The 23,400-nt window shown below is 46.4% G+C and overlaps 2 protein-coding genes across 2 annotated transcripts in view; both read right to left on the bottom strand.

Annotated features, from left to right (window-relative positions):
• Nucleotides 1–6,575, bottom strand: part of LOC134491915 (zinc finger protein 420-like) — a 363,546-nt gene extending 356,971 nt beyond the window's left edge. The window contains exon 1 of the transcript XR_010067377.1: nt 5,983–6,575. The gene's annotated coding sequence lies outside the window, so the exon portion shown is untranslated. The remainder of the gene's footprint in view (nt 1–5,982) is intronic.
• On the bottom strand, nt 871–22,205 carry LOC134492035 (zinc finger protein 493-like). Its single transcript, XM_063296158.1, is given in 7 exon segments — nt 871–2,520; nt 15,421–15,668; nt 17,464–18,651; nt 20,090–20,219; nt 20,959–21,026; nt 21,149–21,263; nt 21,576–22,205. Coding segments are annotated over 7 exon segments (3,351 nt in total). The 5' UTR covers nt 21,993–22,205; the 3' UTR covers nt 871–1,335.
• Nucleotides 22,206–23,400: the final 1,195 nt, after the last annotated feature.

Genomic DNA, 23,400 nt, shown 5'->3' with positions numbered 1-23,400 from the left:
TGCTGCTTCTACAAATGTTGGGCAAAAAGATGTGTCTTTATTTCTAAAAATAAGCTGCACTTTCTTCAGGAGGCGGTCTCGGAGTCCAACCAACCTGATCTTCCTGCAGATGCTGAACGACATTGAGCAAGACCATCTTTTTTGGGACTTGACTCCTAAGCCAGGTAGGCTTTTTAGATGAACATCTATAACTTAATTAAATCTGGTGGCCTCAGAATGTACTAGGTAGTCCCGTTTAATAATCAGGGAAGATCTGAGAGACCAGGTTAGGGACAGATCATGGAAAAAATCTATGTGATTGTTAAGAGTCAACACTGACTTGATGGCAGATAATCAATCAATCAATTTAATAATCAGGCAGCCATCTTCTGCACCGAGAGCAGTTTGCAGACCTTCTTCAATCATATATGGATTGCACTGCAGAAATCCGGCTCTGAGGCTAAAAGGCCTTGCGATTCTGCTATCACTGCAGCTTTTCCTTCATTCCATACATTTTTGGGTCTTGACCTCTGATTCATGTCATACTGAGTAAAATCTGAACACTGCCTCTTTCCATACCTTATTTCTAAATGGACTGCAGTGTTGGAAGGCTTTTCCATATCCCATTCATTTCTACGTATTCTCCTCCTAAACATATTAATCATTATCAACAGGTCTAGAAAGACAACACTTTGAACATTCAAGAAACATTCTCATCTTTTCCTTAGCATGCTTGGCTAAGCGGGGTCTTTGGACATTTTAAATTCTTCTATAATTTTGAGGTAAGGTCATGGCGCGGCCACTTTTGTTTAAGGAACCCATTGTCTGTCTTCAAGTAGAAGCAAATTGCAAGACTAATGGAAATCATTATTCCTAAAACAAATTGTATGAAACAATGAGGAAAAATACTTTTTCTGATTTTCTCTAGCACTTTACACTTTGCTTGGAGTAAAAATGCAAGTAAAAGCAGGGTCAACCCTATCATCTAAGAGCTCAGAGTAAACTCTGAACAACCACGGCCAAAGGGTTACGTGGGCCCTTGCAAAATTTCAGTGTAGCTCCCAAAGCTCCTTATAAGGTTGATCGTGAGCCTGTAACTCTTAACATGACAAGGGAAATCATTAAAACTACAAGGGAGTAAATGTATGTTTACTTAACATGCTAATCTTCATATTGCTTGAAAATCAAATTTAGATCTCCTCCTGAACACAACCAGTGTTTCAAAGGTAGGACATTGCTCACTCTCAAAGGCCAGGTGTGATCTCAGACAAGAAAAATCAGTCGCAAATTTGGAATATATGCAGATACCTCCTTTTGAGGTCAAGAAAGATGAATGTTCTCACTGAAGCACTCCAGTTAATTTTGCATCTGCTTTCCTTCATGGGTGATCAGATCCCCAAAATGAAATCTCTTACCACATTTTATGCATTTATATAGCTAATCCTCACTGTGGATTTTTTTATGGGAAGTAAGGTGAGAACTCTGAGTAAAACCCTTTCCACATGCTAGGCATTTATATTTTCGTTGCCCTGTGTGGATCCTTTTATGGGAAGCAAGGTTGCTGGAGTGATTGAAGCTCTTTCCACACTCTATGCATTGATAGGGTTTCTCTCCTGTGTGGATCCTTTTGTGGGAAGTAAGGGTGCTGGGGTGACTGAAGCTCTTTCCACAGTCCATGCATTGATAGGGTTTCTCCCCTGTGTGGATCCTTTTGTGGGAAGTAAGGGTGCTGGGGTGATTGAAGCTCTTTCCACAGTCCATGCATTGATAGGGTTTCTCCCCTGTATGGATCGCTTTATGGAAAGTAAGGTAACTGCTTGTCCGGAAGCTTCTTCCACATTCTATGCATTTATATGGCTTCTCCCCTGTGTGGATCCTTTTGTGGGAAGTTAGAGAACTGTTTGTCCTGAAGCTCTTTCCACATTCTATGCATTTATATGATTTCTCCCCTGTGTGGATGGTTTTATGGGAAGTAAGGGTATTGTAGTGTGTAAAGCTCCTTCCGCACTCCATACATTGATGTGGTTTCTCCCCTGTGTGGATCCTTTTATGGGAAGTAAGATCTGTGCTTCTTATGAAGCTCTTTCCACACTCCATGCATTTATGTGGTTTCTCCTTTTTGTGGATACACTTATGGGTACTCAGATTACTAGAGTGACTATAGCTCTTTCCACACTCTGTGCATTTATATGGTTTCTCTTTTGTGTGGATCCTTTTATGGGAAGTAAGGTCTGTGCTCTTTGTGAATCTCTTTCCACACTCCATGCATTTATATGGTTTCTCCCCCGTGTGAATTCTTATATGGTTGATAAGTTTATCATTCCTTGTGAAGCTCTTTCCGCACTCTGTGCACTTATATGGTTTCTCCCCTGTGTGAATTCTAATATGGGCAATAAGTTTATCGTTCCTTGTGAAGCTCTTTCCACACTCAGTGCACTTATATGGTTTCTCCCCTGTGTGAATTCTAATATGGGCAATAAGTTTATCGTTCCTCGTGAAGCTCCTTCCACACACTATACATTTATATGGATTCCCTCCGGTGTGGTTCTGTTTATGAGAAATAAGTTTACTGGCATAATTGAAGTTGTTCTCATAGTCCTGACATTCAAATGCCTTTTCCCCCATCTCATCTCTCCAATGAGGAGAGCTTGGATTGTACCAGTTCCTATCCTCTCTCCATTCACATGGGTTACTGAGGTTTGATTGTTCTTCAAATATTTCATCACAGCCTAAACATTGTCCTGTCCTCTCTCCATTGAGTTCTTCTTGGGTTAGCAAATCATAGATTTCCAGACATAATGGAGGAGGATTTACTTCCCATTGATTGCTTAATTGGATGCAATCTTCACTTTTTGGTTGCCATTGATTTGGAAAGGTCTCTTCTCTCACTTCAACCTTAAAAACCTGTAATGGTGTCACTCCTGGTTCCTGGTAAATCTCATTCTTCTGCTCATTGCCTGCTTGAAAGAGGAAAAAAAGGGGCAGAAAATTCCAGTTAAGCTATACATTGGAGAAGTAGTAATTCCTGCTTTTGCTCCTTTGTTATCTCATATTTGGAGAACACTCTGGACAGCCAAGAAATCAGACAAATGGATGATCGAACAAATCAACTCAAGGCACGAATGACCAGGCTCAAATTATCCTACTTCAAACACATTATGCAAAGACCTAGATCTCTGGAAAAGGCTCTAATGCTGGGAAAGGTGGAAGGAATGTGAAGAAGAGCATGCCCATCAATAAGGTGGATGGATTTAGTTACAGTGGTGATGAGTGTACTGTCGGAAGACCTAAAAGACCAGATCATTATGGAGGAAATCCAGCTATGTGGTCATCAATCAATCAATCAGTCAGTCAGTCAATCTCACACTTAACTTTAATGGAGGAATCCTGAGTTCTAATACTGTGAGTGAACAAGAAACTTTTTTTAAATTTATATGTTCTATGCAGTGCATGATTTTATATCCCCCATCATGCATCCCTGGACCCATCTCTGCTCCAAGTTAAATAATCCAAACCACTATCATCTTTCCCATAGAGCAAATTCTCTATTCCCCTAACTAGTTTTGCTTCTTTTTCCTGGAACCTATCCTGCTTTATAATATTCTTTTTAAGGTCTTCAAAACAAATCGATTTCCAGGATTATAAACATGGTCATATCACACATTTCTATTAGGGCCATTATCTACTGATTTTTTTAAAAAAATCCAAATGATCCAAACATGAAATTTGAATTTCTCCCCTGCTGGGCTGGCAATTTCTTGGAAACCTCCCCCAAGATTCCAAAATCCATTTCCTAATGAAATCCTATTAAGGGGCTATTGAAACTATAGTACATGTCCTGCTATACTGTATTCTCCGTAAGGATTCACGAACCCATTTAATAATTCCTCATTTGATAAAATATCCAGGAATTTCTGATCTTTTTTATGTTCAGTTGTTGCTATCTGATCAGAATGACTTAGTTTCCCTGAGCAAAGCTAAATTTTGCTATACTGTCTGCAAATCAGGCAGACCTCGACTGCCCATTGATGATCCTATTGATTTGTAAATACATTATCTCGCTTTGTTCATTTCATTTAATGTATTTTTAATGTATTTTAATGCATTTCAATGTATTTTTTTATTTGTAATTCTGATCTGTAACCGAAATTAATAAACAACCACCTTCCTATTAAGGTAGAGGTTATATTTAGCTCTGGTGGAGGGAAAGTTAGCACTTTATAGATACTATGCTTCCTAGCCACATGCTAGGAACCTCAGGACCACCTCCCCTTAAGGCTTATATAGCTTTGGATGTTGTAATAGCTACTGACCAGTAAGAGGCACTACACAACACAGCTTACACTTGATTATATAATGTATTTAGTTTTAGAGCTACCTTGGCCTGAGGCCCAGAACAATAAAAATCACTGCACGCTCAAGTATGAGAGCATATAGAAAAAAGGAACGTGTACCTCCGTCGCTTCCGTAAGACCTCCCTTCATGAAAGCTACTGGCTGCCAGGCCAAGGAAGCTCTAAAGCTAAAGTCATCAAGGGCAAGGCCTGTGTGTTCAAAGGGTAGATCATAGAACACCTAGTATGGAAGATACCTATGCTTGAAGAGCCTCAATAAGGATGAAACTGGTCGCCTAGTGCCTCCTACAGATCAGCTAATGTAACAGGTAGCACTTAGCAAAGATTGCCTAGTTGAAGATTGCTGTCTGGATTTCAGCTCAAGATTCCAATGGCCAGGATAGTTCTCAGGTGGAGAACACTTTGGAAGAAACAGATAAACAGACTGCTTCCAACTAAAAAAACACGATATTTGGACAGAGAGCAAAGAGGAGTTCTTACATAGAGAAGCCACGTTCCTAGACGTCTCCAGCATGACTTCCCCATGCAGAGCTTTCTGATCGGGATCTAGCAGATCCCACTCTTCCTTGGTGAAGCAGACAGACAACTCCTTGAAGGATATGACACCCTGAAAGAGGAAGGACATTTTCTTATTAACAGACAAGCCAGGAAAAATAGAGTTCCCTCCGAAACCCCCGAGGCAGCGATATTCATAAAGGTTTTCCTGGCTGCTTTCAGAATTTGAGAGTAAAAGGAAAGATTTCCTTCTCCGTCCTCTCTTGACACCACCTTGGTCCCAAAGGCTGATGAACTTCACTGCATCTCCACAGGATTCAGTGCCCCTGAATGACAAACTGAGCGCCCGAATCACAAACTTGGCCTGGACCCATCAGCTCCAGCCCTGCCTTCCATCCTCCAGGACGGCTCCAGCTCCACCCTTTTCTCCGAAGCAGCCGGTCAAGGGAAGGACCGGCCAGGTGGGCCTTCTGGGGACGAAAGGCACTCGCACTGCAGCAGAGGCCGAATGGGGGGGGGGTCGAGACGGGATGCTGCTCGTCTTGATCACATTTGCACTTTTGGGGGCATAGGAAAGTTTCCTCCTACCTGCACTGGAAGTCCAGCACCTGTTTCTGCTTCACCAGAAAGAGGAGAGGTTTCTCCTACTGCCAGCTGGTAAGTGACTCTGTTCTCTGGGACTGAGGCAAAGAGGGAGGAAAAAGACGGTTTTAAAAAACGTGCTTTATACATCCAAGGGAGAACTAGAAGCAAGGGGCACTGAAGCACACAGGCCCAAGGGTTCATTTTAGAAGATGAGCAATGAAAACCCTCTGAGAACTATTAAGAACTTTGCTGTGATCAGAAGGAATCCTCCCTTACCCAGAGAAAGACCCCGACTTAGATCCTTTGGAGAGATTCCCCTCAGAAAGTCGTGCTGGCGAGGATTTAATGGACCCCTTCTTGCCTCAGGACGCTCAGCGATCAACCCCAGAAAGGACGCCTCCAGCGGCAACTGCAGAGAGCGGCAAAGGAGGGCGTTAGGAGAACCGCACGTGGCAACCCAGAACACCCCAGCTTCAAAACCGTTTGGGCGTGGAAAGAGTACCACGGGGAAATGCCCCAAACGTTCAAGACTGGCGTTATTCCCCCCTTGGAACCAACACGACCTGCACCTCTCCCTGCTCCTTCTGCTCTGCCTGGCTCAGCAGGAAGCCCTCGGCCAGGGCCACCGCCTGGGAGCTGGTCTCGGCTCCGCACTCCCGCACCCAGCTCCCCATCTCCGGAGGCAGGACGGCCAGGAACTGCTCCAGGACCACCAGGTCCAGCATCTGGGCTTTGGTGTGCTTCTCTGGGCTCAGCCACCGGTTGCAAACGTGGTGGAGCCGGCTGCAGAGCGCTCGGGGACCCTCAGCGTCCTGGTAGCGGAACTCCCCGAAGGGCTGCCTTTTCCCACCGAAACCGACCGCTCCCTCATTCCGGATCGTCGGTCTGGCCCTCCCCGGGACTGTCGCGCTGCTCCCCCCGTGAAGAGGAGGAGGGGGGCAAGCTGCTGCTCCCGCCCCGGCTGCTCGTCCTCTGTTCATTTTCCTTCTGGGCTCAGCTGCAGCTCCCAAGGAGCGAAAGTCGTCAAGGCTTCTTTCGTTCCCCGGACGGAATTTCAGGAGCCCTGAATTCAGCAGGGCCGCTCAGCCATCCCTGCTGCCCGACCCCTTCTGTCCGCGCGCGAGGCAGCCCCGCGGAGGCGCCGGTTGCTGCGGGTTCCCGCCTGCAGTGTAAACAAAGCAAAGGACCACCGCTGCATCCGAGGCTCCCCTCCCAGCGCCGCCTCGCCGGGCATCTCCCGACGCGCGAGCCTTCCCGCAGAGCCGCTGCCCGAACGGAGAAGGGCCGCTTCACTCGGAGCGGAGCGGAGCGGAGCGGCTTCTCCGGGCAGCGCCAGCGCCAGCGCCAGCGCAGCAGCGCTCCCGGCTCAGCGTCTGCCCGCTGGGAGGGGCCTCGAGGGTCCGGGCAGGCGCCCCCGGCCAGGGCCCCCCGCGCCCCTCGGGAGCCGGCGCTGCAGCCGGGGGCTCCCTCCCTGGGTCTGCAGCGGGGGGGCAGCGCTCGCGGGGACCAGCGGGCGCCCCCTTCCGCCCCCCGGATTCCCACCTGCGAGGGCGCAGAGAGGGGGAGGCGGCGCCATCCCGCCGCCCGCCGCCCGCCGCCCCGCGGCCCCGCGCCCCCGACCCACCTGCGCCCGCCGCCCGCGGAGGCTCTGGGAGAGGCGCTCCCGCTTCCGGCCCCGCCCACGCCCCGCCTCCCGCACGACAGGCAGCCGAGCCGACCAGCCGCCCGGCAGGTGGGCCTCTTCCTCGCGGAGCGTTCCGCCTCCCGCGGCAGCGCCGGGATTGGCCGAAGGGAGGACGACTGGCCAATGGCAGTGCAGTGCGGTAGCGGCGTCTGCGGTTGCTGGGCGGGCTGGGCGGGGGGCCTTGCCAACGGAGGGCTCCCCCCGAAAGCCGTGTCCCATTTTGCACCCGGCCCGCGTCTTTCCGTGCTCCCAGGGCCTCGGCTCCCCGCAGCCCCCTCGGGCTGGCCGGCGTTCCAAGCCAGGAGTCGGGCCGGATTCGGAGGGTGACGCGGGAAGTGGGGGAGCAGCAGCAGCAGGGCTCCCCAGGGGAGGGGAGGGGCGGAAGGGCCTCGCGGGGTTCGGGCGGCAGAGGCTGGCAGTGACGAAAGCCACCAGGTGTTGGTCGTCGGAGGAGGTGGGGGTAGCAAAGGAGAGGGAGCAGAGACGTTTCCCTCATGAAGGCGCTGAAGGAAGAAGAGATGAGGTTTCTCCTCACAAAACAAAGTATATCGCAAGGAAGTGCAGACAGAGGGCCTGCAGAAGAGCTGCAATCCGGTAGTGCATATTTGGAGTATCTGAAGCAGAGGCTGACCCACGAGGGCAGCTGAAAACTTGAAAGCTTAGGAGGAACAAGGAAATCACAAAGGGGATTTTTTTAGTGTTGCTGGATAATGATCAAGAAGCGTCAGGCTAACAAAATCAGTTGAAATGTTTATGAAAAATAATGGCAACTAGGGAAAAGTTTCATTGAGTATGCGATGATATTATAACCAGGGCAAAATTACTAAAAAAAGAATTGTGAATAGCCATTGTGGTGTACAGCCCCCTGTGGTGTAGTGATTAAAGTGTTGGATTAGGACATTAGTGATCTTGCTAAAAGTGATCCGTGGGAAGAGCTCATGGCAGCAGGGATGAGCTGTAGAAGCCATTTCAGGAGAGAAGGGGGCCACTGGAAATTCCCTCAACGTGCAGGTTATTCAGTTACATCTGTTCATGTGCCACACGTAAAGAAAACATGGACTGTTGAGAATAGGCAGCTGGTTCAGAAAAGTTCACTTTTGAGCAACGGCAACAAAGGACCGCGTGTGGCCCTCTTTGCTGCAGCTAATGGATCTGCCCTTCCTGTTGTAAAGCTGGAATTGGCTAAGAGAAAAATATTTGACCAATAGGAATAATATATTCAGATTCTGGCTGTTGCTGCTGGGCAGACTAGCAGCAAGTAGGTTACACTGGCATGCAACCTGTCTCCACCAACTTTCCTTCCAGTTCAGGAAGAAATAAGGAATAGTGCCACTGGGGGAGGACACCTCCTCATGCTGGGCAGGAAGAGAAAACACTGCCTTACTGGGAGGTCAAGCCTGGCATTAGGTCTCATTCAACATGAAGATACTATCAGTGGCAGAAGTCAAAGTAGGGGGCACTTCTGCGGTCTTTGGAAGAGAACTACCATGTAGAACTACTACATAGATCTAAGTAGGACTACCAGAAATGGGATGCACAGCTTTCATAGCAGGTGGGTAATAACCAAGGCTGGGAGAGTCTCCTAGCACTCACACTGGGAAGGAAGCACTTTCCCTGGGCTTCGGGAAGAGGCGGGAGTTGTGATGCCATGTATGAAGGCAAGACTTTCCTGGGTGCTTTGGCAGCTGATTATAAGTTTCCCACTAGGGGGCAGATTGTGGCTGATCTCAAAAAGTTAAGCAGTGTCAGACCTAATTAGTACTTGGATGCAAAACCACTGGGGGATACCAGGATTGTAATTAGTCTGAGCAGCTATCATTCCTCAGAGAGTAGCCATAGTAAGCATGCTTGTGCCTAGGACTCAAACTCACTTCAGCAGTGGCCTTACATTGTCACTACATTGATTTACAAATTTTGAACCAGTTGGTGGTGGTGGTCTCAGCATGTGGCTGGCCTTGTCTAGGCTGGCAAGCTAAGCTGGGTTGGACATGAATAGTACTTGGTGGGAGATAGGAGACAGAAAATCTAAAAACTAGGCAAGACTGAGATACTGAAAAAAACATGCTGCAAGAGAGCTATGTCTGATTTGTTGCTCAAATCAGCAGGAGTCTAGCTCAATTCACAGACTGACTTATAAGAGGAGAGATCCAGATGGCTTGAAGCCATCTGCCCCGTCTGGGGTGACAGCAGGAAGAAACCTCCCACATTAAAACTAGAGTTGTCTCCCAAGCAAGTATTTTGGAATTACCTCTTGGAGAGTGAAGGAGGGCTTGCTATTTTTTCCCTGTGCACAAACGCCCCCCACTCTAGTTTCCCGTCTAGCGTGGACACAATACAGACGTGCAAAGACCCTGTTGCAATTCTGCCAGCAGCTTGCAGGGCCATGAATGCCAGTTCAGGAGAAAATAGGGCCTTCAGAGCCCCATGCTCATTGGCTAATATTGTTAAATTACATCTTTCCACACATGCATCAAGAAAACCTTTACTGTTCAGAATGGAGAGCTGATTAAGAAGATGATCTTTATCCAACTGATGGAATTGTGATTTTAGGGTTAATTTGAAGAAGACAGCAGAAACATGGCCCCAGAATGGTCCTTCGCTAGTTGCCAAGCAGATAACTAAGTTGCAAATCGGTTGGAATTGCTTTCCCTTTGTGTATCGTGTGCGGTATCAGCTAGAGTGGAAAGCAGAGAATGGAATGCAGTGGGAAGCACTTGTAACCTAATAGATAAGGCACCAGCTTAGCTCATATTCCCTTGGCACAGCAAGTGCCCACCCTTGGGCATTAGTGCCTACCTTTTAGAAGTGTTTTGCCCACCCAAGGGTGTGAATAATTATTGTATACCAATGAAATTGTATTTGCTTACGATGTAATGATTTTCTGATAGCTGTTCAAAGCTTTATGCTTTAGAATTCCATTTTTGTGCTTGCTTTGAAAGCCAGTTTCCAAGTGCCATTATCCTGTACAGAATAAAGCTATAAAAGGGATTTCTGCCTTGCATGTTAATTAATTAATTTATTTCTTATTAGTTCAAATTTAGCCACCGCCCATCTCCCCCAAAAGAGGGACTAATTGGTGAAGCATGCCAGGTTTAAAGAACCCTGAGTTCCTGGGACAACAGTGACAAAGGAATCCATGAGTGGATGCAATCTTCTCTGCAGTAACTTCTGAACCTCTTAAAAGCATTGGGATGAGTATTGCAAGAAGCCAAGTATTTTACTTATTTATTCTTCTCTCACTTTCCTTTTTGAATATACCAGCCATATTCTGGTTACCTTTATTTTTTTGAGGTCAGTCTATATACAGCATAAGACTGAATGTGGTCTTCACTCAAAAAAAAAAGCTTCCCAACTTCTTAAGTCTTTAGGAACTGAAAATGCCAGAAAGGATCCTTGCCAAAAAGAAGCAGGAAGATTCCTTGGCTAAATTCCAATGTAAATCTGGCTTTTCATAGTCTGAGGTCAACCCACCACCTCAAAACACACACCTCAAATCTTCAAAATTTCCAAGTTCTGCACCATTTCTGAACAACTACATCTGAGGAAAAATGTGGACTCTGCATTTAAGGCATTGTTGCAACCCCTGCCCAATGGAACACCCACCAGATCTCCCTCATCCTGTATCTTGGTTCTGTTTTCCAAGTGAAGAACTTTGCAATACTTGGCATTACATGTCATTTTCAGCCCATTTCTCTTAATTTTGCCAAGATTTTGAATTTTATTTCTTCAAGAGCTCTGTGTATTTACTGAATTCCTATACTAGTCTTCTCTTCGGAGAAGTCCAGGAAAACAAGCAACAGAACAATCAGACCAGCTGAGATAAAACTCTTGCAAGAAAAACCAAGGACTATCAGTACAAAAATAACAGAACTAAACCTAATCTAATCTAATCTAAAAGAGAAGCTGGTCCTGGGGCATCTTGTTCTTCTGTCTATGTCTGGGCAAGTAGATCTGCCCTTATTACCTAAAAATGAGCTGTACCTCCTTCAGAATTCCTTGCTTGTGGCTACTGCAGGGGGGTGAAACTAACCTGCTGATCTTGCAGAAGCTGAATGACATTGGACAAGGCAATCCTCCTAAGGACTTGAGGTCTAAGCTAGACACATTTTTGTAGACTAATCTTAGCATCTTAATTAGATGCGACAGCTAACAAGTAGTCAGTGCAATAATTTCAGGACCAGTATTGTGGTCCCATTTCAGAATCATGCAGCTGCATTCTGTGCCAACTGCAACTTGCAATTCATCTTCAAGGGTAGCCTCATGTGCATTGCACTGCATTTGTCTAGCTCTGAGGTTATCAGGGCCTGGAGATTTCTATATATATTAAAGATTTTTTTTAATTGTTGCAACTTTCCCCTCCATGCATTTCTGGGTGGTGGTCTTGAATCATGTCATATTGAGTAAAATTTGAATTGTCTGTCCCTCTTCCCAAACATAAATTATCTTCTACATCGCTCGTTTGCCTAGGGTAAGGTCATTGCCGTGTTGGAAGTTTGTTTCATATCCCATACATTTCTATGGATTTTCCACTTACACATATTAATTATAATCAACATCATTAAAAATAATTGCAGATAGGTCTTCCAATATTCCATACATTTATGTTATCTTCATTAAAAGAATATAAGAACAGCCTGCTGGATCTGGCCAAGGCACATCTTAATCCAGCATTTTGTATCTCACAGTGGTCAACTAGATGCCTTCAGGAGGCTCATAATCCCAGAGTTAACACTGAATCTTCAAAACTAATAGCCTTTGAAAAATGTGTCCTCCATGAATTTATCCAACCCCTGGGACTGTAGTTCTTTTCACAATCCACATTTAGTGTGCATTGTTCTGCACGGACCCCTTTTTCCTTATCTTCTTCTCCCTCCTCATCATACATAAATATTATGCACAAATACTGATTTATCCTTTTCTGCAAAGTGAAAGAAGTGGTGCAATGGAAGTGCTTTCTGCCCTTCAATATTTACAAGTTCCTCTCCTGCTTTTATGGATGGTATTTATACCATCCAGTATTCATTCAGCAAAGGATCGTTACCTTGCCGTGGTGCTGGAGCTTGAGCACCTTGATGCCATGAGCTAAACCGTGAAGGGCCACCCAAGACGGGAAGGTCGTGACAGAGAGGTCAGAGTAAATGAGATCCCTGGGGAAGGTAATGGCAACCCACCCTAGTATTCTTGCCGTGAAAACTAAATGGATCAGTACAACCAGAGATATGTCGGTATACCATCGGAAGATGAGACCCCCAGGTCGGAAGATGGTCAAAATGCTACTGGGGAGGAACAGAGGATGAGTTTAACTAGCCCCAGACGTGATGATGCGGCTAGCTCAAAGCCGAAAGGACGGCTAGCAGCCGATGGTGCTGGTGGTGAACGGCGAATCCGATGTTCTAAGGATCAACACACCATTGGAACCTGGAATGTAAGATCTATGAGCCAGGGCAAATTGGATGTGGTTATTGGTGAGATGTCAAGATTAAAGATAGACATTTTGGGCGTCAGTGAACTGAAATGGACTGGAATGGGCCACTTCACATCAAATGACCACCAGATCTACTACTGTGGACAAGAGGACCACAGAAGAAATGGAGTAGCCTTCATAATTAATAGTCAAGTGGCTAAAGCAGTGGTTGGATACAATCAAAAAAACGATAGAATGATTTCAATTCGAATTCAGGGCAAGCCATCTAACATCACAGTGATCCAAGTATACGCCCCAACCACAGATGATGAAGAAGCTGAAGTAGAGCAGTTCTATGAGGATCTGCAGCACCTACTGGACAACACGCCTAAAAGATGTTATTTTCATCACGAGAGACTGGAATGCTAAGGTGGGCAGTCAAATGACACCTGGAATTACAGGTAAGCATGGCCTGGGAGAACAAAATGAAGCAGGACATAGGCTGATAGAATTTTGCCAAGACAACTCACTCTGCATAACAAACACTCTCTTCCAACAACCTAAGAGACGGCTTTATACATGGACTTCACCAGATGGACAACACCGAAATCAGATTGACTACATCCTTTGCAGCCAAAGGTGGCGGACATCTATAAAGTTGGTAAAAACAAGGCCTGGAGCTGACTGTAGTACAGATCATGAACTACTTATTGCACAATTTAGGATCAGACTAAAGAGATTAGGGAAGACCCACAGATCAGCTAGATATGAGCTCACTAATATCCCTAAGGAATATGCAGTGGAGGTGAAGAATAGATTTAAGGGACTGGACTTAGTAGATAGGGTCCCGTAAGAACTATGGACAGAAGTTCGCAACATTGTTCAGGAGGTGGCAACAAAATACATCCCAAAGAAAGAGAAAACCGAGAAGGCAAAATGGCTGTCTGCTGAGACACTAGAAGTAGCCCAAGAAAGAAGGAAAGCAAAAGGCAACAGTGATAGGGGGAGATATGCCCAATTAAATGCAAAATTCCAGAGCTTAGCCAGAAGAAATAAGGAATTATTTTTAAACAAGCAATGCACGGAAGTGGAAGAAGATAATAGAATAGGAAGGACAAGAGACCTCTTCCAGAAAATTAGAAACATTGGAGGTAAATTCCAGGCCAAAATGGGTATGATCAAAAACAAAGATGGCAAGGACCTAACAGAAGAAGAGATCAAGAAAAGGTGGCAAGAATATACGGAAGACCTGTATAGGAAGGATAACGATATCGGGGATAGCTTTGACGGTGTGGTCAGTGAGCTAGAGCCAGACATCCTGAAGAGTGAGGTTGAATGGGCCTTAAGAAGCATTGCTAATAACAAGGCAGCAGGAGATGACGGCATCCCAGCTGAACTGTTCAAAATCTTGCAAGATGATGCTGTCAAGGTAATGCATGCTATATGCCAGCAAATTTGGAAAACACAGGAATGGCCATCAGATTGGAAAATATCAACTTATATCCCCGTACCAAAAAAGGGAAAAACTAAAGAATGTTCAAACTGTTGAACAGTGGCACTCATTTCACATGCAAGTAAGGTAATGCTCAAGATCCTGCAAGGTAGACTTCAGCAACTCATGGAGCGAGAATTGCCAGATGTACAAGCTGGGTTTAGAAAAGGCAGAGGAACTAGGGACCAAACTGCCAATATCCACTGGATAATGGAAAGAGCCAGGGAGTTTCAGAAAAACATCTATTTCTGTTTTATTGACTATTCTAAAGCCTTTGACTGTGTGGACCATAACAAATTGTGGCAAGTTCTTAGTGGTTTGGGGATACCAAGTCATCTTGTCTGCCTCCTGAAGAATCTGTATAACGACCAAGTAGCAACAGTAAGAACAGACCACGGAACAACGGACTGGTTTAAGATTGGGAAAGGAGTATGGCAGAGCTGTATACTCTCACCCTACCTATTCAACTTGTATGCAGAACACATCATGCGACATGCTGGGCTTGAGGAATCCAAGGCTGGGGTTAAAATCTCTGGAAGAAACATTAACAATCTCAGATATGCAGATGATACCACTTTGATGGCTGAAAGTGAAGAGGAACTGAGGAGCCTTGTGATGAAGGTGAAAGAAGAAAGTACAAAAGCTGGCTTGCAGCTAAACCTCAAAAAAACCAAGATTATGGCAACCAGCTTGATTGATAACTGGCAAATAGAGGGAGAAAATGTAGAAGCAGTGAAAGACTTTGTATTTCTAGGTGCGAAGCTTACTGCAGATGCTGACTGCAATCAGGAAATCAGAAGACGTTTAATCCTTGGAAGAAGAGCAATGACAAATCTCGATAAAATAGTTAAGAGCAGAGACATCACACTAACAACAAAGGTCCGCATAGTTAAAGCAATGGTGTTCCCCGTAGTAACATATGGCTGTGAGAGCTGGACCATAAGGAAGGCTGAGAGAAGGAAGATTGATGCCTTTGAACTGTGGTGTTGGAGGAAAATTCTGAGAATGCCTTGGACTGCCAGAAGATCCAACCAGTCCATCCTCCAGGAAATCAAGCCAGACTGCTCACTTGAGGGAATAATATTAAAGGCAAAACTGAAATACTTTGGCCACATAATGAGAAGACAGGACACCCTGGAGAAGATGCTGATGCTAGGGAGAGTGGAAGGCAAAAGGAAGAGGGGCCAACCAAGGGCAAGATGGATGGATGATATTCTAGAGGTGATGGACTCATCCCTGGGGGAGCTGGGGGTGTTGACGACCGACAAGAAGCTCTGGCGTGGGCTGGTCCATGAAGTCACAAAGAGTCGAAAGCGACTGAACGAATAAACAACATTGTACCTGCCCTCGTGGAAATCTCCCTCTTTTTTCCTTCTTTGCTATTCCACCTTCCCATGCTAAAAAAACTTCTAGGGTTTATCTCCTATATGGATCCTTTTATGAGATGCAAAGTTAGTGTCCATTGTGAAGCTTTTCCCACAGTAACTGCATTGATACGATTACTGCCCTGTGTGGATTCTCATATGGCAAGTAAGGTTGCTATTCTTCTTGAAGCTCTTTCCACACACCACACACTGATATGGTTTCTCCCCTGTGTGGATACTTTTATGGGAAGCCAGATGGCCACTCTGAGTGAAGCTCTTTCCACACACTGTACATTTATAGGGTTTCTCCTCTGAATGGATCCTTTTATGGGATGTCAGGTCACTGCTTGTCATGAGTACTGATGGCGAGCAGGAGTGGGCCTCTATCCAGGGGGGAAAACGCATGTGTAGTACTGAGGAATTAAGCAGCCATTCAAAGAGACACAGATCAGACCCGCCTTAACTTTTGGGGTTTATCTGTCTGGGTTTTCCCATGCTTCTTCAGTTTGTTAGGATTTTCTGTCTTATGTAGCAGTAATAAACACTAGAGACCTACTCCTCGTCTCAGCGTGATTCCTGACTGTTAGGACATCAATCCTAACAAACTCCTACTCCCATTGAAAGAGGGAGGAACAAAGAAAAATAAAAGAGACATTTGGAAAATGTCTTCAGAAAACCAGGAAATTCGGCAAGCCATCCAACAATTGGCAGCAGCCCTGCAACAACACCAACAACGAGTAGATCTCCAGAACAACACATTACAAGCAGCCATGCTACAGCAGTTACAACAACCAGCTCAGATTAACCCACAACCGGTGCCAGCAGCAGCAGCAGCAGCAGCAGCTCTGCCAGTAGTCTTGAGATCCCAGGGCAGTCTACCAGAGACGTTTGGAGGAGAAGCAGGACAGTTGAGAACCTTTCTCACACAGTGCACAATGTTTTTCGACAGCAGACCGGCAGAGTTTCCCACAGACAGAACCAGAGTCACCTTCATTCTAAGTTTGCTAAAGGGCCCAGCAGCCAAATGGGCTATTCCCATGGTGGAGAACAACGACCCAATTCTCAACGACTATGAGAATTTTCTGGCAGGGTTCCGAGCACACTTTGACAACCCAATCAGAGAGATCACTGCCAGCTGGGAAATTCGGAAGCTCAAGCAAGGCAACAAGAGAGTGGGAATCTACATTGCTGATTTCAAGCTGTTAGCAGGAGATTTGGACTGGAATGAGAGTGCCTTGAAAGACCAATTCAAACAGGGGCTGGATGAAGAAATTAAAAATGAATTCGTGTGCCAGGGAACACCAGCTACCCTAGAAGGTTTATATCAACTGTCTGTGGTCGTAGACGTCAGGCTAGAAGAGCTCAGACAGATGCAGCCGGGGAGAGGCAGGGGCCTCAGAGTAATTCCAGGATTTCCAGCTCTCTCCGCAGCATCTCCTTACTCAGGACCAGAGGAGCCGATGCAGATCAGGGCGAGCAGGAAGCTTATTTCTGAGGCTGAGAGACAGAGAAGGAGAGAGAGAGCCCTCTGTTTCTACTGCGGAGTCCAGGGGCACATGGTGAGAGCTTGCCCAGCAAGAAGCCAAGCAAATTCTGTAAGAGCTCCAGGGCAAGCAGCTGAACCAAGAGCCGCCTCCGCCTCTACTTCCAACCAGGGAAACTCTGTCAGTCTCCCTCCACAGAGCTCAGCAGGGAGACCATCAATCAATTAAGAAGGGCTCATTCCGAGGATTCCAAGCAATCCTTTTACTACTTACCAGTCATTGTTGTTTATTTGTTTAGTCGCTTCCGACTCTTCGTGACTTCATGGACCAGCCCACGCCAGGGCTTCCTGTCGGTCGTCAACACCCCCAGCTCCCCAGGGACGAGTCCGTCACCTCTAGAATGTCATTCATCCACCTTACAGTAATCAGCTGTAATTATTGTTCTCCATTCTCTTTGCCATCATTGTTCCTTCTTATCTTTCATTCATGAAAATTCCCTTTTTCCACTGTAATAAAGAGTTTAGGACTGTAGTCTCCAAAATTTTTGACTCATTTATGTAGTTCTATTCTTTTTGTTTTTATGGGTTTCTCTTGAATGAATTCTTCTATGCTCATTTCTCACCAGTGTGGATCCTCTTGTGGCAACTGAAGTCACTGCTGGTTCTGAAGCTCTTTCCACACTCCAGACATTTGTATGGTTTCTCACCAGTGTGGATCCTTTTATGGGAAGTGAGGGAACTAGACTCAGTGAAGCACTTTCCACACTCCAAGCATTTATATGGTTTCTCACCAGTGTGGATTCTGTTATGTGCAATATAATGATGTTTTTGACTGAAGCTCTTTCCACATTCCTTGCATTCATATGGTTTCTCGCCTGTGTGGATCCTTTTATGGGAAGGAAGGTGTTTTGCAGAGCGGAAGCTCTTTCCACACTCCATGCATTTATATGGTTCCTCCCCAGTGTGGATTCTGTTATGTACAATATAATGATATTTTTGTCTGAAGCTCTTTGCACAGTTCTTGCAATCATATGGTTTTTCCCCGGTGTGGATCCTTTTATGGGAAGTAAGAGAACTTGAAGCTCTGAAGCTCTTTCCACACTCCTGGCATTTATATGGTTTTTCCCCAGTGTGGATCCTTTTATGGGAAGTAAGAGAACTTGAAGCTCTGAAGCTCTTTCCGCACTCCATGCACTTATATGGTTTCTCCCCAGTGTGGATTCTGTTATGTACAGTATACTGATATTTTTGACTGAAGTTCTTTCCACACTTGAGGCATTCATATGGCTTCTCACCTGTGTGAATCTTATTATGGGAAGCAAGGCTTGTTGCAAAATGGAAGCTCTTTGCACATTCCTTGCATTCATACGGTTTTTCCCCTGTGTGGATCCTTTTATGAGAAGTAAGATAACCTGAATATCTGAAGCATTTTCCACACTCCAGGCATTTATAAGGTTTTTCTCCTTCTTGTATTCTTTGACGTAAAGTAACACGGAAGGTCCTTCTGGAACATCTCCTGCTTTCATTTTGTTTCTCTGCAGAGTGGCTTCTGCAACAGGCACATAATCCTGATTCATCTCTGAGTACTTTTCTGCAGCCTGGACACACTCCTTTTTCTTGGTGATCGATTTTGGCCAAGAAGACACTGATATCTGCAGACTGAAAAGTAGAGCATTTCCCCAGCCCCACTTTTAACTGGTTTTCCTCAGGCCTTTGCTTTCCAAACATCTTTTCCGCAACTTCCTTTCTGGCTGTTGGCAAAGGTGCTGCCGCCTCTTGACCGGAATCCTCCGTCTCCCATCCATCACCTGCTTGGAATGGGAAAAAAGAAAAGGGGACGCCAACTGAGGTGCAAAAGGGGTCAAGCGCCACTGATGCATCTCTCATTTCAACATGACCAAAACTTCCCCCTCCCCCCAGCTCTTCTTCCTTTTAGCTCTTTTTGTCATTCTTTGGCCTGCCTCTGTCAGGGCGTGTACAAAACACGGTTCTAAGCTTGGTATCGGGTTGATGAAAGATCTGTCCAAAAAGGTTTCAGGTTTGCATTCTGCAGCATGGAGGGCAAGAGGGAAACCCTCTTGCCCTCCATGCTGCAGAATGCAAACCTGAAACCTTTTTGGATGATCATTTCAGGTCTCAGAGCACCTCAGCTCTACTGCTGCTTCAGATTCAGTTCCAAGGAGGTAGGAGGGACCCTTGAAAGCTGCCCCTGTTCAATAATGGACTTGATGAGGGAGACCAGGTTCACGGAATCTCGATCTGAGAAGGTGGAAGTGCTGGTGGACTCGGACCCAGGAACTGAGCTGCAGCCTCCTCTCCACGAGGAAGCTCTCCCTTGAGAAAACTACTCTCAGTCTAGCTGTGTTCGTCCATCCTTTGTTGTCCCCGCATTTGCAGGTAGAACTTACAAAAGGGAAACCTTGGAGAAAATGGGAGGGAGAGCCCCTGGGTGGAAGGTCCCATCTCCTGAGAACCCCGCCCATCAGACAGCCCAGGTCTCAGGCAGTCACATCCCTGTGATAATCCCTGTGAGAGTATTAGGGCTTCCAAATGCCATCATTATAGAAAGAAAAACATAACGAGGAGTTCAGGAAGAATCAGGGGAAACATCCAAGGCGGTATCAGGAGAAAACCTAACATTTATTGGAGGGGGGCCAATTGCAGCAGAGACCTGAGAGAACTAAATCCATTCTGAAACTCGTCCTTTTCTTCCTGCCCAAACTACCTTCCATTTGCTATTCATTTTTCTCTTGCCAAAATCACATGCTTGCAGAGAAAAATCCTAGAGTTCTTCCGTTAACCCTAAACAGCATGTTTGCAATGGAGAAACGGCACCTTTTCGCCCCTAATCCCACAGCTCAGGACAGAAATGAAAAGGAAGAAGAGGCATCCACCCAAGAGCCTGAAGAAATGACAATCCTTCCTAGGACAGATAGGGAAGCATCTGGGCCCCAAAAGCTGAAATCAGCGTGATGGAGTTGAGCATCTCCTCAAGCCAAGGAGTGAGTTTGTCTCTGCTATCTTGAAACACAAACGGAAAAATTCACCAGACGAGAAATGGCATGAGATGCATCTAAGCAGAGAGCCATTGACCTCTTTCCTTCCTCAGAGCAGGAGAAAGCCAGACCTTTCCCTTCTCCCTCCCAGGAAGTGACATCTGGTTCGAGATTTTTAAGGAGGAACAGCTGATGGCATCTGACTGCCAAATGTCTTCCCGAACTCTCTGAGTGGAGAGTAGCAAATCCTTACCCAGAGAGGCCACGTTCCTATAATTCTCCAGCATGACTTCCCAATGCAGCGCTTTTTGGCAAGGATCCAGCCGAGACCACTCCTCCTCGGAGAAACAGACAGCCACCTCCTCGAAGGACACAGGACCCTCCTGAACAAGGGGAAAAAGAACAAAACAGGCCCAGGACCTTCTCCAAGATCTGTCCTATTGTTCACACATTCCGAGAGCAAAGATATGCACTAACTTAAATGGCGATGCTTGGTTGGTTTCCAAGCCTTGGGTTAGAAAAGGACAGAGCCAAAAGCCTTTGACTGAAGAAATATTTCAGGCAGGTTTTATCAACTTGATTGATTCTGCAGGACTGTCAGTGCCATTGTCTTATCTTTTGATTGATGCACAATTTTTTTTATTACTTATTGTTAAAAAGCCTTTTTAAAGATAGTAATGCATTTGTTTATTTTTGAGCAGCCTTGCACAATTCCAAGTCAAAGAATTACAAAAACAATGGTTCTCTGTTTAGCAGTTGCTACCACGGTGATAACGCTATCCCTATCCCTTGAAGGATTTTTCAAAAAGTTATTGATTGTAAACTAATAGTAGGAAGACTAACTAGCAGAAGAAGAGTTACATACTGGTCTTTGAAAAAAAGATTTCCTAAAAGAAACTCAGGGTGGAAATTACAAACAATTGCATCACAACAACAGACTTCGGAGGCTAACCTGACTGAGAGCAACTCAAATCTTCTATTCCCCATTTCATCTTGCTCAGGAACAAAATACCCAAGCCAAAACAAGAGGAAAAATGGAAGGAGAAAGTGCTATGTTCCCAAGATTGATTTCCTGAAGGAAAAGGAGGATACAAGTCTAATCAATACATTTCCATCCCTTACGTGAGTTGGAGGTTCAATCACTGGTTCAGCTCCACCATAAACAGCAGACAACTTTCTCTGAGTCTTCCCTGTGAAAGACACAGAATTTTAAAATGCATAATTAATAAATTAGGAGGAGGTACTCTACAGAAGAGAACACACAGAGAAAATGAGACAGCTAAGAATGGGGAATGGGAGGACCTTCAATTACCTGCTGAGGTGTCCTGACCTGGATCTTCCTGAGAGATCCTCCTGAAAAACAGCTCCGGAGGGGGATTGGATGGATTCCTCCTTCCCTCAGGATCTCTGACGTCCACACTGAAGGACTTGAAATAGTAGGCAGGAGAAAAGAAGAAGAATTAATGGACATCGCACAACTTGAAGGGGATTCTTGTTCTCTGAACACAACTTCAGAGCCCCCAGTGTCCCTCAGTCAGGCTGGAAAGTAAGAAAGGGATCAAGGTTGTCCCCAGTCTGTCTTCTGGAATGGATAACGGAACAATGTCCTACAAGAATTAGGGAAACATCTCCACATAGTATGAATGCCAGAGAACTCTTGAAAGGAGGGGTTAAGGATTCAAACTCATTGTTTATTCTGTTCAAAGCCCTTCTGGGCTCCCAAGATGAGGGTCTCTCACCTGCAACCCGACCTGCTCCTTCTGCTCCTCCGCCTGGCTCAGGAGGAAGCCCTCGGCCAGGGCCACCGCCTGGCAGCTGGTCTCCGCTCCACACTCCCGCACCCAGCGCTCCACCTGCAGGGGCAGCAGGGCCAGGAACTGCTCCAGAACAACCAGGTCCAGCATCTGCGCTTTGGTGTGTTTTTCTGCTCTCAACCATCGACTACACAAGGAGTGGAGTCGGCTGCAATGTCCTTGGAGATCCTCGGCCTCCTGATATTGGACGCTCCTGCAGTTCCAGGGCTGAAGTTCTGAACAGACGGTTTCCTCCTCCAGGATCTTCTGCCCAGTTCTTGCCCAGTTCTCCCCACAGCTCCCAGGCTGAAGAGGAGAAGGGCCTTTTCCAGTTCCCACACCTGCTAAAGGTCGTCCCTCCATTCTTTCTCTGCCCTGTAACACAACTCCGAATCGGTCTCAGGAATCTTGTGGGTCTCCAAAGGCCTTTTCATTCATAGGACCTTCCTGTGGCCGCAGGAGTGACCAGAGCAGGCCATTCAGCCCCCTTTGCCCAAGAGCTAATTTTGTCTGTAGGTGACGATGTACAAATGGCTTCTGGTATCTGTATCTGAGATGGAAAAGAAAACAAATTCCAAGAATTAGAAAGTGGTGGACTTAACCCTGGAGCAACACTCATCCCAATGGAAGGAAATATTTCTCTGAGCCGGTATAGATTGCAGTGGCATTGAGCAAATTGGTCATCTGTGTGTGTGTGTGTTGCAAAATATGCGATTGAGTTCCATCAAGGGTTTGGAATACCCAAGAAATGCATTTCGGAGCATTTTCTGTTACTTTTTTTTCCACAAGGAAGGGCTTCCTTTCTAAAGGATCTTCCTTCCTAGCTCGACATTCACCTACAAGCAGGGTTCACACAACGTGCCAAACCCCCAACACAAGGAAAGCCCCGTTCCCGTCACGCGACGTGCCGGCGAAAGGACCCCGCTTAGGCCGTCCCGTTCCCCTTCTTCAGGGTCCGCCTCTCACGAGCCTTCGAAGTATCGCTGCTGCACGCAGGCGCGTTCGCACAACCCGCCCCGAGCCCGGACCGGCCGCCCCGCCGCAGGCCCGACAGACCGGGGCGGGAGGCGCCGCCCTCGCCCGCTCACTCGCCCTCCCGAGCCGCGCTGGACGGCCGGGGTCCCCGCCGGCTGAGCCCAAAGAGTTAAAGGGAGGGAGTGGGGCGTCCTAGAGGGGCACGGCCCGGTGCGTCACCTCCTTCCCTCCCTCCTCTGCAAGGCCGCCTCTGGCGTTCGCCCTCCAGTGGCCCAACGCTGAAGCGCAGGGCGCCCCCTTCCCTTTGCAGAGGAGCCCCCTGGTGGATTCTGTGTGCAGTGCAGGATAATTGGGGTGGGGGGAAAAGGATCGGATGTTGAGGAGACCTGTACATTAACAAGGACTGGTCCATTGTCTTTAAAGCATGCTTTTCCTTGTAAAATGAGAGCCACCGTTGCAAGCAAATAAATTACCGGAAGTGTCTATGACTACGCCGGCTCCAAGGCTTAGAAACGGAGATGAGCACCGCCCCCTAGAGTCGGATTCGACTGGACTTTACGTCATGGGAAACCTTTACCTTTACTAAGAAAGGTGGCGGCGTCTCCAGCATGTTGCAGTTTCTAGATCTTTCTCTTATTAATGTCTAGAAATGGTCTGTGATCCTGAGAAGGTTGAGAAAATCTCTGTGGAGGATCAAAACGCACTTTCTTCAAGAACAGCTGCTCTGAAGATCTGTAGAGATTCGAGGAGGCCTTAAAAATGAGCAAAATCCTGTCAGAAATGGCGGGGTGGTCAA

This window comes from Candoia aspera, chromosome 2 (genome assembly GCF_035149785.1).
Source record: "Candoia aspera isolate rCanAsp1 chromosome 2, rCanAsp1.hap2, whole genome shotgun sequence".
Taxonomy (NCBI): Eukaryota; Metazoa; Chordata; class Lepidosauria; order Squamata; family Boidae; genus Candoia; species Candoia aspera.
The sequence above is the reverse complement of the archived record's forward strand: the minus strand, read 5'-3'. Positions and strand labels throughout refer to the sequence as shown.